The 25,916-nt window shown below is 43.1% G+C and overlaps 1 protein-coding gene across 4 annotated transcripts in view; it reads left to right on the forward strand.

Annotated features, from left to right (window-relative positions):
- Positions 1–709: 709 nt before the first annotated feature.
- The window catches only part of TSPAN5 (tetraspanin 5), a 169,860-nt gene continuing 144,653 nt past the window's right edge, over positions 710–25,916 (forward strand). The window contains exon 1 of one of the 4 annotated variants that reach the window (XM_072755590.1): positions 710–1,138. In XM_072755590.1, coding sequence (XP_072611691.1) covers positions 1,118–1,138 — 21 coding nt within the window. In that variant the 5' untranslated portion in view covers positions 710–1,117. Of the gene's footprint in view, positions 1,139–1,755; positions 2,277–25,916 lie in introns of those variants that run through there. The other 3 variants (XM_072755592.1, XM_026015605.2, XM_072755591.1) reach the window with 3 other exon arrangements.

Raw genomic sequence — 25,916 nt, forward strand, 5'->3', positions numbered from 1 at the left:
GGTTAGTGTTCTGTGTGCTTTGGGTAGGTGGAGGGCACTTTTTTTTTTTTTTTAAAGATTTTATTTATTTATTCATGAGAGACAGAGACAGAGAGAGAGAGAGAGAGAGAGAGAGGCAGTGACACAGGCAGAAGGAGAAGAACCCTCCCTGCATGGAGCCAGACATGGGACTAGATCGCAGGTCTCCAGGATCCCACCCGGGGCTGAAGGCGGCGCTAAACCGCTGAATCACCGGGGTTGCTCGGTGAAGGGCACTTTTGGGGGGGGGGGGGGAGGGTTCTATCATCCAGAGCGCGGAAGTCACTGTTAGCCAGTATCATAGTTTTGTCCTACTGAATGGAGAGGATCTCGTGACCCTCCCACCTTTGTGGGTTCTTGGTGACCTCAGTGTAGCCTCAATCCCTCTCAAGGTCAAGCCTATCCCAATGGGTAGTGGTTTACTTCTCACAGGTAACTTCTCACCCCTTCAAAGCTGGATTATAGGTTGTCCACCAGCTAAGCCTATTTTTGAGAAAACTAAGGTGGTTAACCAGAGAAATCCTATGCAAAAGTTCTCAAGCATAAGTGTACTGAGTATCATCTGGGGGAGCTTAGGAAACATGCAGATTTCTATGTCCAGTACAGGTTACACGGGTGGTGCTGGAAAATTTTCCTGATCTCAGCTCTTTCCAGCGTTTTGAACCCTGGGAAAAAAACAGAAAACAAAAAAACCCTCCCCATAGGCGCTACCAACAGTTCTGAGCTGCTCGTTCTTCTTTCATGGACTACTGGTGCCCGCTGGCCAGCACCTATGAATGCTCAGGCGGAGGCTGGATATGCAACTTAGGGGCACACCTCAGGGAGCCTCCGAAAGTTTCCAGCCACTCGTTCCCTCCTCCCCTAGAGGTCAAAAGCTTAATGGTTTACAACCAATAATACCAATTCGGATTTCCCAAAAGACATCCCGGAACTTCTGAATTGCTTCTGAGAGTGAGCAGCCAGTCAAGGCCTTGGGCGCTATTCCGCCTCCGGGGGCCTGTGCGCCCGACTCTGCGTTACCGCGCCAGGCCCGCGGGCGAGGACCGCGTCCGGGCCGGGCTCTCCGAGCCGCCGCGCCTTCCCTCGTCCGCCTTCTGGGATGGAGCGTACCTCCCGGCAGGTGTGTGTGGGGCTTGGGTTGGAGCCACACTCGGGTTCCGGGGACGTTCCTTTGCAGCCCTCACCCCCATCTTTTTTCCTCCCCTTTCCGCACACCCTACCCTACCCCTCTGCTCCCCGCGAGGTCCGCGCCCCCTTTCCGCTCCGGCTCCGGCTCCGGGGCCCGTCCCGCGGGGGAGGAGGGGGCTCGTCCGAGCGGCGAGCGGTTCGCGGGCTCCGCACTCCCCGAGCCGTCTCCCCCGCGACCCCCGGGCGCCGTCTGCGCAGCGGGCGGTGGAGACGGACGCGCCGCGCGTCGAGCCGGGTCACTCCGGCGGGCCGCTCCCGACCCGCGTGCCCCGGGGGCTTCCCCTTGCCTTCCGCCGGCCGTGCTCCCCAGGACCTGCTGCGGCGCTCGGGGTCGGCGGCGCCCCGGGAGGCTCGGGGAAGGGGCGGGGAGAAGGGGGCGGGGGAGGCGGGCGGCGACGCGGTCCCGCGGCCGCCCGGGAGCGCGCGCGCCTCGCCGAGGCCGGGGCGGAGGGCGGAGCCGCGGGCGGGCGGAGGGCGGAGCCGCGGGCGGGGGGCGGAGCCGCGGGCGGGCGGAGGGCGGGCGGGGGGCGGAGCCGCGGGCGGGGGACTGGCGCGCCGGGCGGGCGGAGCGCGCGGGGGGCGGAGCGAGCGGCGGGAGGGCGCGCGCGAGGGGCGGGCGAGGAGCGTCTCCAGCAGCATCTGCTGCGGCCGCGTTGCCCGAAGCTCGGAGACCGACGGACGGACAATCGCCGGGCGGACGGACGCGGGCTCTCGCCTTGGGCTCGGGGCCAGCTTCGGCGAGGCTCGGGGCTTGCAGCGCGCCGCTTCCCCGCCGGCTCGCGGCCCCCCCGGCTCCGGCGGCCTCGACGCGCAGGGGCTGGAGGTGCGGGAGCGGCTCCCCCGCGGTCGGTCGGCCGGTCCCGGACCCGCGTCCCCGACCCGCGTCCCCGGCCCCCTGCCCCCCCCCCCCCCCGGGGCTGCTCTGAGCGACGGTGCTCCGGGGCTCCAAACTCGGGCTGCCGGGGCAAGTGTCTTCATGAACCCAGAGGATGTCCGGGAAGCACTACAAGGGTCCTGAAGTCAGTTGTTGCATCAAATATTTCATATTTGGCTTCAATGTCATATTTTGGGTAAGTTGGAGCGCTTCTGGGCTTTCAACTCTCGTGGCCGATGCATCCTGACGGTCCCCCCCAGTTGCCCGCTGCTTTTACTTTTCGCAGCCCCTCGGGCGCTTGCCCGAGCTCGGGGCGGCGTTTGCCTTCCGCCTTTGCAGCTCGCGCGGCGGAGCCCGAAGCCTCTACCCGCTCTGGGAGCGGAGCGGCGTACGGGGAGGACCGCGCCGGAGCGGGGGCACCCAGGCCTTGGGTGGCTTTTTAAGGGACGAGGAGCAGGGATGCAGATGAGAGGAAGGGCTCGGCAGCTTGAGAAATGAGCAACCACACGAATTAGGTTTGCTCCCGGTGGGATGTGGATGTTGGGCAGAGCGCGGTGTCATAATAGGGAAGGCTCATCGGGCCGAGCCGACCCCGAGGGCCACCTTCTCGCAGGGATCTGATTGGACGCGGGCTTGGCTCCGCGTTGCCGCGGCTGGTCTGTGCCATGCTCAGCTCAGCGTGTATCTTCTTGCACCATCTCGGGCTTTGTGTAGGATGCAGATGCGGTGGTATATGGTTCTGTAATGTGCACGCAAATAACGCTTCCTGCGAGCTCTTCCCCTTCGGCTGGGAAGCGCTCCTTTTGCATAATGGACTGGCCAGTGGGCGTGGGGGGTGGAGGGCTTTATTTCCAGGTATACATTATTGTCAGGATAATAACAAGTCGCCGTCAACATGTTTCAGTATGTTCGTGCCTCACATCCTTTTCTAAGGAGTGACAACAGAGCGGGCCGTTTTTTTGGGGAAAGCTTGGAGAAATGCAAAGAGGATGTGTGAGACATGTTTTATTGGGGGTACGGAGAGAGAGCAAATGCTTGAACGTGAGATTCAAACCGTGCTCTGGCTTTGCTGGCACCACAATGTGCTGGGCACCTATTGTAATTAGTCTGGGATGCCTACTCTTTTGTTTTGTTTGGATTCTTTTCCTTGATCTCACAAACGTGTTCAGCAACCAGACAAAGAGTTCACTAGGGCAAGGGGGAAAACATTGGTTCAAAGACTGTGTTATTCCAACCCCCCCCCCCATCCCATCCCCTCCTCTTCCTTAATGGGCACCCCCCTACCAGTGGAAAGTAAAGATGGTGGTTGTCTGGGGGGTGTTCTCCAAGTTGCTATTCAGTGTAGGTTCAGTATGAGATAAACAATAATCCAACAGTGGGATCAGTAATAATCCACAGCCGCGTGAACACAGGGTGTGTTTATTTTTGCTTCTCCTTTAATTTTAGCCATTTCTTGCAAACATATACATCTATGACGATAATTATCAATACAGCTTTTTATATATTTTCCTACACACATTTACCAAGCTATTTTAAATTTTTCCTCTATTTTCTGTTCAAGTATCTTGCGTTGGTTTGCATGTTTTGCAAAGGGAAATGGAAAGGTTTGGAGACCACTTTGTGTGTCAGCATGTCATCTGTCCTCAAGACTCATAAACAGAATGGGAGGTGGTGGAGAACATAAATCAGTGTATCTAGTCATTCACAGGCAGGTTTATTTTTTGTTTTTGCCAGAGATTGCATCTGATTCCTGTGAGTGGTCACCCCCTTCCTGCAATCATACACTGCTACAATTATAGGAAGAAGAAATTTCTTTCTTTCTTTGCTTCTCTGTTTTCACCTTTGCTGGAAATGTTGAAAAGTGGTGGGTAGTCACATTTCTGAATGAGGTGTTTTGATTTCATTGGAACTTGAAACTTTGTGACTTTGAGAGTCAGGTACTACTCAGCTGAGACTGGACCTTTTTGAGGCAGTGAGTCCAGGCCTCTTGATTCTATGCGAACACTTCCAAAAGTTGCATATTTCAGCTACCAGGCAACAAAAAGCACCCAGGAGCTTTCTATGCAGTTTCATAGCAGGAGGTGGAAAAGAAATAAAGGGATTTGGGCCTGTTTCCCTGACAGTTTGGTGTAATTTTGTACAGTGTAGAGAGGAAAATTTAGTATTTTCTGTGGATTAGGCTGTGGCAAAACCATTAGACCTGTGGAGAGTGCGAAAGAATCGTGGAATGCTTGCAGGGAGAGTTCTGGAATGGAGCTGCATCTTGTCTGATTTTGAAGGTCTTCGACTCTTGGGAGGAGTTTTATGGGAAGGCTGATAGGAGACCTAGGCTGTGGAACTAAACAAGCTGCCCTAGGCAGAATTGTTAAATAGAGAAGTCTTTGCTCCAAGGCCCTTGTCCTATCTGCTTTCTGCACAACTTCTCCCTCCTTTCTATGGCTAGTGCCTTGCACCCTGATGCCCTCCATACCTCTCCTATTCTGCTGTCTGCTTCAAAATTACCCCATATTTAAATCTCCCAGTTTATCAGTACCATGGTTTGATCAGCAGGAAGGTTACCATGACATTCAATTAACGTAATTTAGACTAAGATGTTAGTGACTGAAGAGCTGAGGTCAGTGAGCCTGCTGCTGTAAAGTTGCACATCTCTGCCCAATACAGAGTCACCATCCTCCAGTTACTGCCAGAAACAGTGGACTCAGTGCTACTCTTACACAGTTATGAAGAAGAGATTGATAACAAAGAGCATGGTTTCCTAATCTTTCATTGTCAGACTGTGAGGTGCTAGAATAAATTTGAAATACATTGAGGACATTTGGAGGTATAGTTCTGATAAGATAAAACTGAACATATGGTAGCACCAGCACTGCAAATTGGGTTCTCTTGCTAATGAGTAGTTTGACCTGTTGCTAGCCAGTTAACTGTCCTTGGTCTCAGTTTCTCAGCTTTTAAAATGAAGGAGTTGGATGAGTTGTAAGATTCTTTCTAGTTCCGACATAAAAGGTGTCTGTCAAGTTCCAATAAGCTAGGGAAGAAAAACAAGAGACAGACACTATGTATAATGAAAATAGCATATATTGGGACACTTGTTAAATTATAGACTTTTTTCTGTTACAGAGACTTGTCTGAAGATCAATTTTCTTTCTTTTTTTCTTCAAAGATCTTTTCATAAGACACACACACACACACAAAACTCCCCACATCTTTCCCTAATTTCTTCTTGGCTTGTTAATTCCCTGGTATAGTATGCATTCTTCCCTGTTCCCACTGTGACTCTCAAATGTAGTCGTGTGAGTCATTAAATATATTTTTATTATTAGAGTTACAGTTTGGTGTGTAAAATATGAATCCTTTTATATAACAATTGTAATGATATTCTGAGTAACAAAGTCAACATCTTGTACAGATTCCTTTCTCATTAGTTATCACAGGGTGGTGGGGAAAATCTTATTTTCCCCATTTAACATTGCAAGAACTCAAGCCAGAAGGGAATTGGTTTTATGGAGGGTGTCACCACACTAGGACATTTCTTGGAAAACACTTAGTCTGCTTTGAGGTGGGTAGGGAGTTTTGTTTTAAAGTCACTTCTTTTGGGTATGAACCCCCACATCATGTTACCCACCATTAATAGATGTTTTGCTCTAAACTCTTGGCTTTTGGTTCTAATTCTTAACAGTTTGTAGGTGAGCAAATTGATCTGATTCTGGTATTGATTTGTTGCTATATAACAATCAACCCCCACACTTAGTCATTTAAAACAAAACTTTCTTATATCTCACAGGTATGAGATTTGACCAGGCCTATCTGGGCAATTGCATTTGGGGTCTCTTGGGCAGTTGCAGTGAGATGTGGCTGGGGCTGGAATTGTCTGAAGGCTCACTGGGGTAAGATGCCCAAAATGGTGTACTCGCATGACTGGCAGTTGATGCTTGCTTTGAGTTCAGCCAGGGTTGTTGGTTGGAGCACCTACATGTGGCTTCTTCCTGTTTCTGAGACTGGAAGAAGGTTCCAGCCAGTTCAGGCTACACCCAGAACTGGCCCAGTGTCATTTCCATCTATTTTACTCATTAAAGCACACATAGAGCCTGCTCAATTTTAAGGGAGTGGGGAAAGAAATTCCACCTTTTGATGGACAGATGTCAAGGCTGTGCAGGTTGTGGCCATCTTTGGAACATACCTTCTGCGCTGAGCCATAATTTCTTGTTTATAAAGAAAGGATAACATTATCTAATGGAATTGTAGTTCCAGGGGTTCAATGAGATATTACCCAGTACACTGTCTTTATATTTAGCAAATGGTGAATATCATTGTTGTTATTGTCTTAAGACTGTACTACTTCCATCTTGTACTACAGAATTTCTGGAATACTTTAGCCTGGTAGTTTGGCATTGTTACTGCCGAGTAATGATAATGCCCTTAAGACCTGCCAAGGAGATGAAGCAAGTGGATTCAGTAAATTTAATTGTCACTTATTAGAAAAAAACCCCATGGATCACTGGAAACCTTGAATGACTTTGGGAAAACCAAGAATGATTTGGGAAAACCAACTTGTTTCTTTTCTCCTCACAATACAATTAGAACAGCCTTGGATACTTGAGGCCAAATTTCTCTTTGATGTGCTTTCAAATATTACATTGTGTCTTTAAGGGGAGGTTTATCCTGGGTTGATGGCAGAATGTTGTATCTAATTTGTTTTCACAGGGCTCAGACTCAGAGAGGAGAGAGATTTAGGGAACCTTGGGGGGGCATCAAGTAGGAAGCCTTATCTTATGATTCACTATAAATTGTAAGATGTTCTGGAATGACGATACATCAGCAGTTTATAAGTCATAATTTTTGTTTTAATTTGCTAGACATCTGTTAGCTTCGATGGCAACCATATGGGAGTCTAAATTGCCTTTTGAATTACAGGGAGTGGTGGGGAGAAAGCTAAATATGGTTATGAAAGTGTCATGTGGGAAAGTGTAAGAAAGGTGTACAGATCTCAGTGGGGAAAATAATTGAATATTGGACTTGCTTGGTCTGGCTGCCCACACTTGGGGCAGTGAGAACACACTGAAGTATTCACACTTGATGATATGCTGGAAGATTGAAATGAAGCCAAGGGGGGAAAGTTGAAAAACCAAACGATGTTCCACTCACCATCAAATTGCCAAAGTGAGCTCATTTAGATGGATCACTCTGTCTTAATATGTCCACAATAATAGTTAGTCCCTGGCAAAAGGTGAGAGCAACCTGTATTTCAACAAAGCTTTATAATTATGATCTCTTTCTTCTAAGCATCTCAAAGCGTCTTACAAGCATATTATGACATCTTCGTGACAGATGAAAAAATTGGAGCGCAGGCATGTGGAGTGACTTTTCAGCTGTTGAAGAACATGCCAGGGTTCACTTTTGGAATATTAAGTCTCCTCTAGTAACGATAGCCCTAGCTTCTCCTTTGAAACTTATTTTAGAAGATGCTTTTCATTTTAAAATAAAACATCAAGTAAGTCACTTACATCTGTTCATAATTGAAAAGTGATAAGGTTTTTGCATATGCCTCAATTAACACCACCCACTAGCACGAAGAGTTAGGATGAAAATGTTAAGGAATATGATCATATAATAAACTGTGTAGTCTATTGAAAAATTCATAAATGAAAAATTGGATTATTAAAGACAATGGAGTATTGAAGACACATGCTTCTTTCCATATGTAACACTGCCTCACATTTCTAACTTCTGCATCGTTATACTTCACTGGATTATAAGGGCCTCAGCTGCAGGGACTGTCTCCATCATTTTCAGAAGCCGTGTCTAGCATTGAAACATAGTAGGTATTTAACAAGTATTTGTTGAATGAATGAATTACGAAATCACTGGAAAGTACCTAAGCATCATATCCTCTAACTTCCTATTCAGCGAAACATTTTCTCTGTGACATTCTGCCAACAGGTTGAAGCATGGATCTGTTTTTGGACCAATTTAATCATTCATGTTTCATTTGTCCTCCAAGTAGATGTAATCTACTTCCCTGTAACTTCCATTCTCCTAATTTACTGTTGTTGGTTTTTAATCTTTATTTTGAAACTATCTCAAATGCAGAAAAATCGCACGTGGTATATAATTTGTTTTTACCCTGAATCATTTGAGAAAAAGTTCCTGGGATGATGCCTATCACACCAACACTTCAGTGTATATTTCCTGTAAACTAGGATAGTCTCCTAGAGAGCCACCGGACAGCCATCAAAGCCAGGAAGTTACCACTGATACATTACCATCATCCAAACCTTAGATCTTTTTTCAAGTCTCCCAGTTGTTCCAATCATGTCTTGTAAAGCCAAGAATCCAGTACAGAACACACACCGTATTTAGTTATCTCCTTCAGTCCTTCTCTGTCAAGATCTTGACACATTGGAAGATTATAAACCAGTTATTTTGTATAATGTTCTCCAATTTGGGTGTGTCTTCCATTTTCTCATTCTTCGATTCCGACTGTGCATCTTTGACAGGAAAATGACAGAAATGGTGCTACATCCACCTCATTGCATCCCATCAGATGGCACTGATTTCTGTTTGTCCTAGTACTGATGGTGGTCACTTGGTTAAAGTGTTGTCTGCCAAGCTGCTCCAACCATAAAGTTACTCTTTTTCCTTCTGTAATTGGTACATATTGTGTGATAGGTTACTTTGAAACAATGTAAATAGCCCAATCCTCATCAGATTTTCAATCTATTAATTTATTTACAGCAGTAAGAACTTATTGTTTCCTTTTTTCCAATATGTTTGTTAAACTGTTGCCCTCCTGACTTGGATGTTCTAGTTAGTCCCGGTTTGGCAGGCAAGGATGGTCTTTTCATGCTGTCTCCTGTGCCTGTTAACTCCCATCATTCTTTAGCACTTCTTTGCTTTCTGGCGGAACAAGATGGTCCAAGCTCATCTTATAATTTACTGATGTGATCTTTTGTATCAGCCATTTCTCCAAGGAGCCCTAGTTGCTTTGAGTGGCAAATGGTATTTAGAAGCCAAGATCTGGTTGGTAAGTGTGCTCATTGCCATAAGGGTATCACCACCCTGGGAACTCTTAGTGGACAGAACTATGGAATATGTATCTGTATATACATATATGTGCATATATACACATTCCGTATGCATTTCTGTGTTTAGTTATATTTTGAAACCATGAGTTGAGTGATACGACAAATCCCTATTTGGTACCACAAGGTTTATTCTTGGTTTTTCCTTTCCTGTATTTATAAATATTTTCTTTGACATAAGATTCCTGGCTCCTGTTGTTCTTAACAGTTTACCTACTTGATAAATCCTCCTCATAGGTAGCCTGTCTTGTACAGTTGCTCCTGTCCCTCACACAGTTGCCCTCCTTACCTGCTGATGCTGCAACGAGAATGTCACAAACCTGCACCTCAATACGAACACCCTTCTCACTCTCATCGGGCTCTGATACCCTGCTCTAGGCTTCCAGTCCCTCCCCATACCTGTCCTTGCATGAAGGGCTACCTTGCTTTGCCCCCATTAATGGCTTTAGGGCAGAAGTTTTCAGGAAGGAGAAGGGGAAGGCCTCAGGTAACACTCGTGTGATACAAAACAAGATTTTTTTTTCTTTTCTGTAGACCCTCATTGTTTAAATAGGTATTATGTCATTCTAAAACCTTCTATTTTCTATCTTTAAAAGCTCTTACTTAGTTCCTTCATGTATTCTTCATGTATGATTTCCAGGTTATTCTTTGCCCTAGTAGTGATACTCTTGCCTGTGGTCCCATTTGGACACATTTCTATTAATGTAGCAACCAGAATGGAATGCACTCTTCACACACCCTTCCACTCTTCCAGAGAGCAGTGGGCTGTTACACTTGAACGTCCTCTTAAGTCTCTCCATGTTGGACCTAGAGGTAGAAACCTCTGCTACTGGCTGGATTTGTCTTTGAGGGTTACTCTCACAGGTTGTTTCTTCAGTTGCTTATCTTTTTTTTTTTTTAAGATTTTATTTATTTATTTATTTATTCATTCATTCATTCATTCATTCATTCATTCATGAGAGACACAGAGAGGTAGAGGGAGAAGCAGGCTCCCTTCAGGAAGCCTGATGTGGGACTCGATCCCAGGACCCTGGGATCATGACCTGAGCCAAAGGCAGACACTCAACCACTGAACCACCCAGGCGTCCCTTCAGTTGCTTATCTAAAATAGGAGGAAAATAATTCCAATATCTCACAGAGTTGTTATCTAGTATTAAATGAGAGCATGCAAGTGCAGGTGCTTCGTAAAAGGTAAATCTGTCAATACAAATAGGAGTTATTAACCTAAGCTAAACTGCACGGGCTTCTCCTGGAAGCCAGAGAACACAGCTGGCTCAAAGTGAATTTCTAGTGAAATGAAACCTTCACTTCTTTGTCGGGTGAACTTCTGTTAAACCCATCTTCCTAGGCTAGGTGCTAATTAGAAGCCCTAACCCTCCAGGTAATTATTTGAATTTAGATATATAGTTCTATATATTTATCCCATTTACATGTCTTATTCTGGCCCAGTGGTTTTTAAACTGTGGTATCAGCAGCCCAAGGCTTCCTTGAGGTGTGCGTGGACTGACTGAGAGTGTCTGTGACCTCTCTTCCTCCACTGAGGACTCAGCCATTTGGTTTGATATTTTGGGATACCATAAAGGATTTGGCTTGAAAAAGGGGGTCCACTGCTCCAAAAGACAATTGAAAACCACCATTCTAGCCTTCAGGTGTTTTTGAATCTTGATGGTCAAGGCATGTTTTAACAAAATTATTCCTTGTATGGGTCCTTCTCCTATATGTGAATTTCTTCATGCCCAGAAAGTCCCTCTCACTAACTAGAGTGACTTCTGTAAGATTTGTTGATGTTTCACCTCTTTATAGATGTAGCAGCCTAATTCCTAAGTTGTTAGGAAATTTTAGTCTTCCCACCAGGGGATCTGATTCAGTAGATCCTGGATGGAGCCCTGGTATTGTGGGGGTTTTTTGCTTTTTGTGTTTGTGTTTTGTGTTTTTAAATCTCTGCCGGTGACTCTGATGCTCAGCTGACTCTGAGAGGCTCTGGTTTGCTTTTCTTGACAGGGTGTGGCATCTCTTCCCATTGCTTTCTGGAGAGGACACTTGGGGGAGCTGGGAGTGGGTAGCGTAGAGCTCTGACCAAAGTGATTTCACCAGCACATGAAGCTACTGTTCATTGCTTATGAGAAAAATATAATGTGGCCTATTTTATCCTTCATGGAATTTTTTATTAATCCAAAAATGCCAGTTATTTTTAAATCTGAAAGTCCTAAAAACAAAATGAGAAAATCTCCACTAAACAGAACCTCTTGTGCTGCAATTAGTATGCTAAAAATTAGCATCTTATAAGGATAGAAGCTAGTTATTTACTTGACAGGAACAGTGAAGAAATAGACATTTTGTTCTTTTGCCCCTGCTGTCCTGCACGCTTTAGGGTAGTGAACTGGGTCTAACCACAGATGCCAGATAGTGACCTGTTCTCCCCTTCAGAAATCAGCCTCCCTGGCCAAGATGCTCTTCCTTTCAGCCTCCCTTTCCTGGGGCTTTCTCCTGTGTCCCCAGCCCTGAGTACCCTCATTTGAGAGTGGGGGAAAGCAGAGTTGCTTTCTGTATCTCTGTGGCAGTTTTATTGACTGCCCCACTGTAATGCCATGGCAGGAACATTTCTCCCATATCCAGATGGGCAGCAGTATCCCAAAGGGCTGCCAGTATAGCAATGCAGGATTCCTACCCAAGCCTGGTATTTGTCAGTTTACTTTAGAAAGAGAAGGTTGAGTGCAGAATATTCAGAGATTGCATAGTGAATTTTCCTTTTATTTTCTTAAGTACTTCTTTTCTCCTATCCCATTTTTAAAAATTAGGCATTTGATTATGGCTGGGCTCTTAAAGTAGAAGTCTTTTGAAAGAAAGAAAACTTGAAAGTAAATTCTAAGTTTTTTCTCTGAAATGTTTTACTGGGGCATAGTTATCACATCACTTCTAAAAAGTGTGGGGTGGGCGGGGAGAAAAAGAAAAAGACCTGAATGGTGTATGAACTCTGTGGTTAGCACTGTAGTATCTGTATGTACATAAAATATCATTAATTCTGAAATGCAAGGTATAATTTTTAAGGAATGTAATCACCAACCTCAATAACAAAGTAGTCTTTGGAAGTGAATGGCAAAGCACTGTGGCTCCCCTCACTGAAAAGGCCAAGTGATAATCTATACCTCTTCCAGCTATATTTACTATTTAGATAAGTATTATAAGAGATAGGGCTCTTTTACTTGTTGAGATTTTTTCCTAAATTATACTTGGCACTAAGTGTTGAATTTCTAAAAATCTGGAGGGAACAGCTGGTGCTCTAATAAATATTCAGGCCAGCTATTTTAATGCTTTGTACTTCATTAAGTAGTCCTAATAAAAGGGGGAATACTTGACTTAAGCATTTCTCAAAGTATAATGTTTTGCTTCCAACAAAAATTTCCCCCAGCTGTTAATATTTTCCCCTAAGCAGCCTTAAAACTTAATTCTGCCAAGTAAGTAGTTGTAATCACTGTTGAAGCAATTAATGCCTAAAGTTCATCCTCCTGTTTTGAGGTATAGTCAGTCCTATGAAAATGGCCCAGCCCTTTAACTGATGAAGACTCCATCAATTAATTTAGAAATTTAGAATTTAGAATTTAGAAAAAGTCTTTATTTGTGTCCGTCTTAGAGAATGATGATCCAGGTGCATCCTGACCTGGGCGTTCTAGTGCCGTGGTGGGAAGTGGGCAGGCGAGTCTGGTGTTAAGGAGCTTGGACTTCAAGTGTGTCTGATTTTTAGCCAGCTCTCTTCCCAGGCTTTGACCTTAGGTTATTTAGCAACCTTGCAGTTCAATTTCCTCCTCATATGCAAGATGGAATTTTTTTTTTTAAGATTTTATTTATCTATTCATGAGAGACAGAGAGAGAGAGAGAGAGAGAGAGAGAGAAGGAGAAGCAGGATCCCTGCGGGGAACCTGATGTGGGACTTGATCCCAGGACCCCAAGATGCTCAACCACTGGGCTACCCAGGTGCCCTGCAAGATGGCATTCTTAGTATTAATTAATGTTATTAATACTAGTATTAAGACCTAACATTTGTCTTGGAGTCATGAGGATTAGAGGAGTTAATATATATCAACTGCTTGGAATACTCTATTTTCCTCAACACCCATAATTTTTTTTTTTGGTTGTTTTTTTCTTAACTTTTTTCAGAGCCATTAAAGTAATCTTACATGGTAACATATATTTTTTGTTCTCTGTAATGTTCTGCCTACATAAGTGCATTCTCAAAATAACTAAAGGGAAAAAAAGATCTAACAATATTCACAGTGTTCTTTTCATTATAATGAATGGCATGTAATTCTTATCGTGGATACCAGACCATGAATTTGCATCTATTGTTTGTTGTTAATTTTCCCCTTTTTCTTTACCCATTTAGATTCCCTTTCCATCTTCTTTGCAAAAACCATAGGTCGTGTCTTAGTGTTTTGTGCTGGGAAGTTGAGTTTCTGATATTGAGCTCTGGTGTTAGGCCTAACACCTGATGGAAATAAAAACCATTTTATTAACATCTGTTGAATCCGGATATTGTGGGAATATCTCGATGGCTGCACCTATATATTTTTAGCTTTTTTGGCATCACAAGTCCTGCATATTTTGGTCATTGTTTTACTCTGTATTGCAGACAAATTCTGTAGATTGTGAAGGTGTCCTTGATGCAGAAGTAGAATTTTGGCCTGAACTACCTGGTCATTGACTAAATAAATGGGCCACCCATCTTGGTGAACAAGTGACTCTGTGGATTTGTCTCTGGGGCAGTAATGGGAGGCATCTGGAGCTGTGCTCTTTGGCCTCCAGTAATGTCACCTGACACAGAAGACCCAGGCAGGCTGTCCTAATATCTGAGCATAATCTTCTCTCTAATTGGGCTCAACTCTGGGAGAAAAGGCCAGGGCATGCTAATTTAATAGGTGTAAAGAGCCTTGTCACTCATTCTTATGCAGAAGGTGTACAGAAATCCTCCAGCCCTTGAAGGGCGGAGGAGGAGGAATGAAAGGGAGGGTAAGTAGAATTTTTACTATAGGATTCACTGGTAAGAAAGATCAATGGTAGCATGACACGATATTATAGGAGCACACTTAATTTTAGCCTACCTACAACACGCGCAACACTATTGGTTTCCCTTTTCTCCTTGTTCTTATGATCCATTGATGATTTATGACTTCCCTTTGGTGGACACTGAAGTTATCCTCTTGTCCTTCTGACCTGTGCCTGCCAATTTCCCAGAGGCCATGGAGTATAGCCACCTGATAGTCCAAACAGCAAACCTCAAAGTTCAGTCATCTTCAAACTGCCTGCATGGTTTTAGATAAACTCCTGAGTCACCTTAGAGTTTCTCTAATTTAAATGTGCATGCAGTTCACATGGGGAATCTTGTTTGAAATGCAGATATGGGGGGGGGGGGGGTGTTGCCTGGATGGCTCAGTCTTTTAAGCCTTTAACTCTTGGTTTGGCTCAGCTCATGATCTCAGGGTCCTAAGATCGAGTCCTGCACCCTGCATCTGGCTCCATGCTCAGCGTGGAGTCTGCTTGTCCCTCTGCCTCTCCCCCTGCTTGCTTGTGTGCAAAATGTGCCCTTTCTCTCTAGAATGAATGAATGTATGCATGAATGCATGCAGATTCTGATTCAGTAGGTATGAGGCCAAAGTTCTGGCACTTTAACAAGCTCACAGGTGAGGCCACTGTGGCTGGTCCACTGATCTCATTTTGAGTTGCAAGGATCCAGACCATTGCAAACTGATTCTTTTCTTTTAAATTGATTCCATTTTAAACCTTAAATACATTTATTAAAAAAAAACACTTGAAAAATATCGTTATTCAGATGCATACAATGACAATAATATGGCTTATTAACTTCTAGGTAGTGATTGGTGCCTGCTGGCAGGCCTGAGTCAGAAACTTATTTTCCTTTGTCACAGTGGAGGTTAACAAGTGTACAAAGTGCTCGACATCCTGGCATCAAATGGAGACTTTCTCCTTAACTAGACTAGAGGATTAAAAGAGAGTTGAAAAGGAAATGACTTTCTTATTCAAGATTATTTAATGCCGGATTTGAAAATGGTCTCCTCTGGCACCCCAGGCCACCAGGGAATCTCACTTTGGGGAGCACTGCTTTTAAGCAATTTGAAGGAAGGCATGCATTTGTAAGCTCCAGCCTATTAGTGAGATGGATTGATCTCCGGAGGTAAGTGGTTGGGAAGATGTGTTGAAAGTTTTGCCTACTCTACGTTCTGTTTCTTCTTGGGGGGAAGAAAGAGAGGCCCTCCCCATTGCTGAGAAGTTGCTAACTCGGGGCCCAATGAGTAGTTCTGTCTTAGGTAGAAAAAGGAAAATGCTTGAGAAAATTGGATCTCAGACTAATAGGAAGTTAACCTTAAAAACGGAAGAAATCTTGCGCAGTGGGTCCCTTCGACATCTCTGTCTCCTCTTCCTTTGAGTTATTATTGATTATGTTCAATTGGGAATGAGTCCATTTACTTGATGCATTTTTAAGAAAAGGGCACTTTCTTTATACTTTTCTACTGTAAAAAAAATACAGCAACACTAATATACATTTTTTTGAAGGAAAAGAAATTCACCACAATCCCAGTAATCCTCTCTTTCAGTTCGGTTATGTTAAAAATGGAGACTCTTAATCAAATACCCTGAGGGCAGTGAACACACACCCCAAAACAAAGAAACAAAATATTTTTGAGATTCAGTTGTAATCACTTACAAGGATCTGAATTTAGCAAACCTCAGTTACTTAACTTTGTAAAGAAAAAAATGTGCTTTTCTGTCAATAGCTCTTAAGCATTTCTTCTGCCTTTCCCCCCCCTCAGGATCACATTTAGAATGAGTGTTCCAACATACAGTACAAATATCTTGTGAATAAACATCAATTCCACACAACCAAAAAAAAAAAAAAATCAATAGATCTGCTTTAGGCATTTGAGAAACCCTGCACTTTTAAATCAAAGAGTTATAGTGTTAAGTAACTGAAAAACAAAAACCCCCAAACTCACTCTCTTTGCTTTTAAATGTTTTCAACATGACCTTTATGTAGACAGAAAAATATAGCTGGAAACTTTCTGAGCACCAGTTTTATTGCGGATGCCCTGTTTATCCAAAGGTGCGCAGCACCTGCCCACATGGCATTCATGTGAGAAACGCTACCTGGTGGTTTTTTTTTTTTTTTTTAATCTCATAAGTGGAATCCTAGGGAAGATAGTGTTTATTTGGTACTGGTTCTTTTAGCTTTGTCTATTGCTTTTGGAAAGAATAAATTGAATGAAGAGGTGGCTAGATGATATGATTATATGTGGCATTTTCATTTTTTTCCTGAGTCTGCAAGATTTAATAATCCCTAATGTTCTTACTGTATGCTTTGAGAGGTTTGAAGTTATTTTCCAGTGAGGATTTGAAACAATTGCATAAAAGTTGGAAAATCATGTTTTGCCCCCCTTTTTTTTAAGACACAAAATCAGTATTTTAAAAATGATAGGATTGGTGTCACTAAAAAGAGGATAGAAATATTTTATATTTCATGAAATACATATATTCCATTTAAATATCAGTATAGTTGGATTTTAAAATATCAACATATATGTTATCAATATATATCACTTATGAATATTAAATATTGATCTAGATCCTTGGATTTTCTTTTTTGTAAGTAGGTATATGCTTTCTTTGGAGAAAGAAAAGCAACCTAAATGACCATATGACCTCCAATTTTATTTACAGTAAACTAAAATTTCTTTTATGACAGTATGGTGAAAATATGCAAACTAAAAGAAAATTTAAGTTAAAAATAAACAGATCAGTTTTAGTCTATGACAGAAACAGAAAAAAAAGGTTATGATTGTATTTTTGGTTCTTAGGTGAAGACTAGAAAATGAACTCTTTGAACTATAAAACTACTGCATCTTAATTGGAGGCACCAACAAATCACTAATTATTGCTAAGAACCTTTCAAAATGCAGTTTTTTTTTAAATTGTGAGCTTTCTATTGAATATTGCCCACCTTGCCCCCCTTCTTTCTGTGAATTTAATTTCAGAATTGCGAAGACAGTGCTGTTTGCTTTGAGTGAAGGTGAATCTCTTTCTCACTCCTTAAAAAGCTTACCCTGCTGATGACAGAACAGAAGGTTGGAATTATTTTCAGCAGGAGTGGCTGTGTAAATATGAATCCAGTGTTCTTTGGTGGGTCTTTTAGTGCCTAGGTATGGGAGCTGTCCTTTTGCTGGTCTTTTGTGGTCCTAATTATATCATCTTAGTGCTTCTGTGTTGAAAGGGACCTTGAAAGTTCTTACTTCCCTTCCCCACTGTTTAACCCCTCTTAATAGCAGAATCCTTTTTTTCCCTTCCCCAACCAAGATTTTCAACAGAGCCCCCAGGTTATAAAATAGGGAACAGCTGTGGTCTCTGGAGCCCCGTGACTGGGTGGGCTTGGCCAGCCTCTGCAGCGCTGCATGGGGACAGTGTGTAGAGGGGACAAGGAGAGTCTTTGCGGATTTTGCATCTTGCTGAGAATGATGGGGAGGGCATTTAGGATTCACCTAGGATGAAGGCCGTGTTGGCTTGTGCTGTCTGCAGGCTGTGTGCACGCAGAATCACCTCGTTTCAAGTGCAAGTTCTTTGATTCCATTTGGTTCTTCTAAGCTGTTTTTGGCGCAGTCATTCTGATTAACATCAACCTTGTTTATCTTAAGTAAGTATTCAGGTTATTTATTATGTATTACTCTTACTCTTTGGAATGAGCAGACTCAAAAAGTTGGCTTCATATGGATTCCATATGTGGCTTCTAAGTTAGCAGAAACACAAAGCCTTTCAATTAATTTGCACATAAAGTTGCATATTGAATAGATTAAGCTTGATGGCATAGGTATTATTTGAAATTCTTTGTCATCTCTAATATTGTTCATTTTTCATTTAAATAAGCTCTTAGGTGTTTGAAGATTCTGTGGTGAATGCCTTTATGAATTCATGTAGGTCCTATTTGTTTTTTTCTGTACTGCATGCGGATACCCATGGAATTTATTTTGTTTTGCACTGTTAGCTCCAGATAGTCCACATGATCTAAAAAAATGGGACATTAATTCTTTATAATTTAGCTTTTTCCTCTCCCATCCCCAGGATAGACAGAGAATACTGTCATATCTAAGGTCGTGGTTAAGAGTGAGACTCAGTGGGTTCAAATACTGGCCTTGACACCTCTGAGCTGTGTGACTCAACATTTACTCCATCACTGAACTGTTCCTTTTGGGCAAAAAGTGAGTCGACCCTTAGAATAATGGTGAAGGTTCACCGAGGTGATGCATGCAGCTCTGAGAGGGGCAAGCACTCAGTGAGCGAGCATGGGCATTGTAATCAAGTACGGCAGGGATAGAGGAAAATTCAGGACAGGTGCAGGCTTTTGGTTCATTATCACCTGGGAAAGCTGGTGACGTCTAGGAGCCTCTGCTGTCCTTGTTAGGGAGATGTACTCTGTAATACAACTTCTCACTCATGGCAACATTTTCTTTGTTTCCTTTTGTCCTTCACGCACTGAGGGAGATTGTACCTCCATGCTTTCCTTTGGCAACTGGATCTTTCTAAGGGTTTCTAGCCAGGACAGCTGCTTGCTCCATTTCCGTATCTCCTGGACCCTAATTTCCTTTCCTGGTTAGCTGCAGCTGTCCAGTAGGCCCACTCCGGGCATAACCTGATCAGCCCTCTGTTTCTATATCACAAATGCCGGCATTTCTCATGTCATGCCTAGAGGGCCATTTTGAGGCCATAGACCTACCTAGGTTTTTTTCTTTTTTTATGGTAGTATGTGCAGAACATTACAGTTCCAATAAAATAACATGTAGAGAGGTGTTACAGGCATGTTAAAGGCATAAAATGTTGTATGTCTAGAAAAGTATGTATTTTAGCTATCCAACAATTATTAATTGAAATGAATTAGTTAAATCTAAAATAATTTTCGTTAGGAACAAAATAAGCATCCATCTGGGCCCTCTGCAAAGGCTTGTTATGTACAAATAGGTAGGTTTATAAACATGTTTCTTAATATATTACTTATTTTGATAGTAATTACAAATTTTCTAATTGATTCATTATTTACTTACATACAAATTTTTGTTGCAAATGGTGTTTATGGGCTGTTGAACTTTAAGGAATCTGGCTTTTTAAATTGTGTTTTCACTGTATGGGATGTAAAAAGTATAAGTCTGGCAAGAAGAAAGTTGCCTTCCTTCCCAAAGTTAGTGCCTTTCAGAGTGTGAACATTTGCCAAATGGAATTTTTTCTGTTTTTCATTTTCTGAACTATCATAAGTGATTTTCAACTCTATGGATGAAGATTTGTAGAACTGAAGTTTTTCCCAGATTGAGACCAGCTTCTACTCTGTCCATTATTTTTTTTGGTTTCTTGTTCATTTTTTAATTTTCAAATTTGTTTTTTTTTTTTTTTTAAATTTAAATTCAATTAACATGTATTGGTTTCGGAGGTAAAGGTGAGTGACTCATCAGTCTTACATAACATCCAGTGCTCATTACATCACATGTCCTCCTTAATGCCCATCACCCAGTTACCCCATCCCCCGACCCACTTTCCCTCTAGAAACCCTCAGTTTGTTTCCTATGATTAAGATTTTTAAGCACAGAAAACTTCAAAAGGTGGAAGAGGTGAAAGAAAGGAGGAAGAGGAAGCAAAGGTGGTGTTGTCTTGAGGATTAAGATGTGCTTGGGGCGGGGGGGGGGGGGGGGGGTGTCCCAGACTGTGCTGTTCGACTACGCAATTAAATTGGAGGGGGTGTTTCTGAGTTCCTTTCCAGTGAGGGGCCTATGCTGCTGCTGTTGTAATCCATGCCGTAAGTGTGGTGGGGGTTCATGTGGAGGTTCTGGGACCATGAACTCCATAAAGACAGTCATCTAAATGTACGAATATACATAGGTTGTCAGGAGACACTCTTCCACATGTTTCTTGGGTTTCTACATGTCTTGCTGGGTGTGCCAAGAATGCTCTTTATCTGGGCCATTTCTTAGAGTGGTGTTAGCAGTGAGTGGTCTTGAAGGATGAGGTAATGTCTCTCCCTGGAATAAAGGGCAATCTCACTTACTGCTTTTTATAAAGCAGCAGGTTCCCTAATGCACAGGTCCTCAGCTGTGGTGTAGGCTTAAAGCACCATGTGCGACTTCCATCTGGGCCCCTCAGCACCGCCCACCTTGGACTTCGGGATGGGGAGAACAGACACAAACATGATGCTCATGCTGTCTGCTGGACTGTGAGGAATAGTCCTTTGTCCCGGACGCGGTGTCTCATGTGTCCTTCCAGCTTCCAGAGACAGTAACAGGTTAATTTATTGTCTTGTAAGTAGGGTAAAAGCAAATATGGCTAGGCATAGGTGTGTCTTGTGTAAGTTGACTACTTCTCCAGTTAAATATTTTCAGCTGTGTCCTGTTTAGAACTTAATCACCTGGGCCCCGCCTACACCTAGTGTGGTTAGGATAATGGTGAGAGGTGGCTCCTCAGAGCTTCTGACTTTATCAGAGCTTCTCCTGTTCTTCCTATTCAGGCCGCTGGCCTGTGCATCTCCAGGGAACCAAGGGAGACTGAGGCATCTTTGCCAAGAATTGTTGTATCCTGAGTCAGGTAAGATGTAAACTGACCTATGCAAGAGGTTGATCTTGAGAGTAAGGAGCAGCAAAACCCAGAGGTATTGGTGGTAGTAAGAGGAGTGCCCACATGTTAGGGCCCTAGGAAGACATCTGGGAGGAGAAACCTAGGGAAGTCCAGGCCAAGGCAGTGGGCCAGAGCAAAGAAGGGGCAGGAAGAGCCCATCTCAGAAACATCCTGGCTCTGCTGAATTGGATGAGGGAAGAAAATTTCTGTTTGCTTGTTATATTTATGGAATGAATTGTTTCTCAAGCAGTTAATCAACCTATTGGAAAGTAACCCCGAGATTACCTCTAAGCTGGTTTATACAATTTAGAGAGTGTTCATAATTAGCAGTCATGCAGTTGATAAAAGGCAAGAGGAATATTTGTTTAGAACGATGTTGTTTTTCTTCGTAAAAGACCTGTAAAAGTGTATTTACTTGTTAACTGCAATATATATTTGTTCTTTCCTCCATGAAAAGAATATGTCTCTATGGTAATTAGGCCTGATACTAAGATTCCACATGGAGAAAGGACTCTCAGGGCTCAAATATGAGAAAAGATATTGAAACCTCACTTCTGTTGTTTCCAGTGTGAATCTTATTGGCATTTAATCGACCAAATTCTAAGCATTTTTTTATTCGTTTAATGATATGTGAAAATTATTAACTGTCAGAAGCCATCAAAGTGAGATCCATGATGACTACCAAAATCTAAGGATTCCTGATTAAGTAAAAAAGTATATGGATCAGGAAGTGGATTTTAATGGGGAATTATTGGTGGGAGTGACCCCTGCCCCATCCCAGAGGACTGCCATATATAGTTACACAGGTTGTGGACTGCACAACTCCTTGGGATGTGCATGGTGTTCCCCGGAGTTGTACCGTGTAGAGTCTTGTGTGCATTGGGGGAATCATCCAAAGGTTTAAATAAGTGGCATATAAAGTGAGTGATCCTTTTAAGTTGAATGGGTTCAGACATTTCTGCTTAGTGTGATAAGTACCACCTGTGTCTTTCAGCCCTTGAGGAATCTGGTGGTGATGATGTTGGTAGTGGGGGCGGGCCGGGGGGCTTCTCGTGGGGAGTTGGGAGCTCCCTGCCAAGGAGAGGATTCCTCTGTCTGACAAGGACTGCTTAGGTGCCTTGGGACCTTGTGGAACTTGGCTGAGAAACCTCAGACTGGGCTCTACTCTCCAGTTGGTCCTCCCTGGGCTCAGGGAGACCAAAACTGGGATGCTGAACCTCTGTTACTGGACAAGTAAACCATTTGTTTGCTTATGTTAGTAAGCTTAATCACTCACTCATGTTCAGGATAATTAACCTTGTTTGTGAAGTGATTGTTCTTACACGTGATTCAAGATTCAAAGATATTACCAAAATGAAGAGGCTGGCAACCAATTTTTTGTTTTGTTTTGTTTTTTTTAATACAGTTACTTTTAATTACATCTTTGGATACACACATGCACAGTGTTTGCTGGTTTAAATGCACAGATTAATAGAGATCATTTTTTGTATGGAAGATTATTGCATACCTCTGCAAGAAATTTTAGGAAGCAAAAACTAAGTATTAACATACAAACTTAACTTCAGTGTTCTGGATGCATTTTTGTAAAAAAGACTTGGGAGTAGAACTCTCCCCACTGCATAAAGACACTGCTGTTGCCCTTCTGCAACAGACTGGTTCTGTTCTGCCGCTCGAGCTTTGGGGGCTATAGCACAAGGAGAACGTCTAGCATCCTTATAGCTAGGTGGAGTTACCAGCCCCACATGTGTTCCTTATTCCCTACCCAGGCCTGCTGACAACTTCTGGGAAAGCCTAGAGGACTTCTCTATCACTCCTATGACCCTCTCCCCAAGCAGAAGTCCCTATGTTTTATGTAAAGGGACTTTAAAAAGTGGAATGCTTGGGACTTGGCATCATCAGGTGAGGATTTGAATCCCACTTGAAATCTCTAGCTTTGTTGTCCTGGCTCATTTGAAGCTTTTTGAGGCTTTGTTGCCTCATAAGTAAAGTGAGTATGTTGAGAAACCCTTCTCCGTAGATGTCCCATGTTTCTTGTGCACATCTTATGAGCGGAGGCACGGACTGCCTTTGTCCCGGGCTCTTTTTAAGGAGGTTTGTATAGTGAAAAGCCTTGGTAATTAAATTCCTGTGACAAAAAATACCTGGGTTTCCTAAGCTCAGGGGCCTTGTGGTCCAGTTCACCGTATGAGCCCTCTTTGCATTGTCCTGTAGGAAGTGTTGCTCAGGGAACTGGCAGAAGGGCAGATACTGTGGCTACTGCTCCTGCTAGGAGTAAGAAACCATCCTTTGTCTCTGACCCAAGACTTTAGGTCTCCTGCCAGTACCCGTGAAACTGTGGTAGGCTAACTTGTTAGCTGATTGGTGGGTTACAATCTTGGACCCTGCAAGTCTTAACTTGATCAATGGATGTTTGTACGCTCTGCTGCTTCTCTGCCACCTATTGCTGCCGTGGTTCAGGTCCTTGCTGTTTCCCATGTGCAGTGTCGTAGTACCCCCTAGCTTCCCCAATACCAGATTCTCCCCATTCTGCTGCAGGGATGTTTCTCTAGTGGCAAATCGGATTGTGCCACATTGCTGTACTTTAAATATTTGATTGGCTCTTAATTAGGACAGGATTAAAGGCAGGCTCCATTATAGGGACCTTGCCTATTTCTCCCTTTCCACGATTCATATACTGTTCTCTAGCCACTTGTATGGAGCGAAGGGGTAGAGATAGTTGAGGATCATTATGAACTACTCAGCTTCCCCAAGTTCAGTTCCCTCTGCGCTGTGACATAATATGTTGTGTATGCAGGTGTCACCAGTCTGCTTCCCATCCCCTTGTGGGAATTGGGGCCTGGGGAGTAGTGAATCATGAACTCAAGTTTTCTGACTGACTATGCACTCACCTCTGCTTTAAATGACCTTTTCTACCATTTCTGTCCATCTTCCAAAGATACAGCATCTAGCACAGAAAGTTGTAAAGAATAAAGAGGAGGTCATGAGGGCAAAACACTTACTCAGGGCCTGATGAGCTGTTTCTGGTGCTGCTGTAATTCTTTTAAGAGTTGATGCCAGAGTGCCTGGATGGCTCAGTTGGTTCAGTGTCCCACTTTTGATTTTTGGCTCGGGTCATGATCTCAGGGTCTTGAGATGGAGCCCTGCAGTGGCCTCCTAGCTCAGCAGGGAGTCTGCTTGAGATTTTCTCTCCCTCTGCCCACCCCCCCATAATCAGCTCGCTCATGCTCAAACAATAAGTTAATCTTAAAAAAAAAAAAAAAAAAAGAGTTGGTGCCAGAATTAGAGCGTTTAGGAACTCAGCTAAACTGCCTCTACCCCCACCCCATTATTTAGGTGTACTCCATTTAGCTGTTTAATCCTTTAGCATGTATTCTATATATATCTTCAGAAATATTTAAGCAATCATCAAAAATATGCCAAAATCTATTATAATATTATAATACTGAAAAGAAGGCATTTATATCTTTTTCTTCCAGCCAGTTGGATGGTGTCTATAGAGGGGGGCTGTGGAGTGTTCTTAGCTAGAGTACTGGCATGGCACTCTGTCTTTTTCAGTTTAAGTGACTCTGGGCAATCTGTTTTGTTTTGTGGTATTTTTTTTTTTTCCTCCCTTTTTAACAGCTTGTTTTCCACCTGATGGTCTTTGATTCACAGCAAATTATTTTCTAAAGGATAAATCAAAGGTGGATTTAAATGGTTAAAATACAAGCTGGCTATTAAATTGTGGGTCTTACAAGCCACCAAATCCTATGGATATTCTATCTGGCTAGGTCTACCATTTGAACCATTTTGGACAATGGTCAGAAGATAGACATTGGTCAGTAACCCTCCCTCATGCAGGCATTAATGGTGTTGGAATTGCACCTGTATCCGGCACTTGCCCCGTTGGCCTTCTCTGATGCTGATTTCAGTTGAGGGGGCCATTTCTCATGGGTTTGTGAAGTCCTTGTGAGACAGGACCTGAATAGTGGGGTTTCATCCCAGTCTTGATAGGGCCTGGCTCCCAGAAGGCATTCCATAAATTGTTTTGAATGCATGAATGACTAAGTAAGAAAATGTGAGTGTGCTTAGTTAACAGTAAACCACTAGCCAAATGCGAATAAATCCTCCCCGCTGTGCCCCTTCTCTGATGTGGAAAGATGAGCTAGTGCAGGAGTGGGGGGCTGGCAGTGGCAGTTTGGGGTAATAGAAAAATGCTTATCACTATCCTTGGCTTTCTCTCTGCCCCGTGCCCTATCTCTTGCGCCTCTCTCCCTCAAGGGTTAGCAAGTGAGGCTGTGGAGGAAGTCCTAAGCAGCTTATTGTCCAGACTTTTGGGCTCTGTTTTAGTTCAAACCTACAGGGCTTTCCAAAGAATGGGCTTCTTTTGTCTCCTCTCTCACCTCCTCCAGCTAAGGTTTATAATCCTTTTTATCCTTTCATTCTCTTTACCTCTCTTTGAGTCTTCATCTGAAGAGACTTATCTCTGACACCATTTTGCTTATCTAGGATCCTCTTGCCTCCCAGAGCTGCAGATTCCTCCTTTGTGTTTCCTGGATATTTTTTTCTGGGACCACTTTTTGAGTGAGGTCAGGTATGTCTAGCTAGGTAAGAGGGGTGGTGGCTATCTGTGTTTGAAAATTGGGACAAGCATCTAATAATGGATCCCCCCCTCATTTATAGACTTCTATTGTACCTAACACTTTTAGCATCCACATTAAACTGCATTTAATGAATTGGTTTTATTTCAAATAATAAAATTATTCAAAAGAAAAAGTACATATATATGCATGTCAGCTGACAGTATTTGAAATAGAAACTTCTAGAAAATCTGAGGATGTGGCATTCTTAGGTAATGAAACTTGATAACACTATAACCCAGACTTTGGCTCTGGTTTTCCTTTGTTGGCCTATGTAGGACAAGGCAAAAGGTCCTTTGTACCTATTTCTTTAGAGATAGCACCATGGAGGGGCTCTATTACTCCCTACCACTTGAGCTTTTGTGACAGATCTTGATATTTGAGTAGTATTTGCCTGCATGTGCTGTCGAGGTCATTGAAAAAAAAAATCAAAAACCTTGCAAAACCCCATATCAGAGGGTATGATAAAAATATAAGTTGTTAGGA

The sequence above is a fragment of the Vulpes vulpes genome, chromosome 4 (assembly GCF_048418805.1).
Source record: "Vulpes vulpes isolate BD-2025 chromosome 4, VulVul3, whole genome shotgun sequence".
NCBI lineage: Eukaryota > Metazoa > Chordata > Mammalia > Carnivora > Canidae > Vulpes > Vulpes vulpes.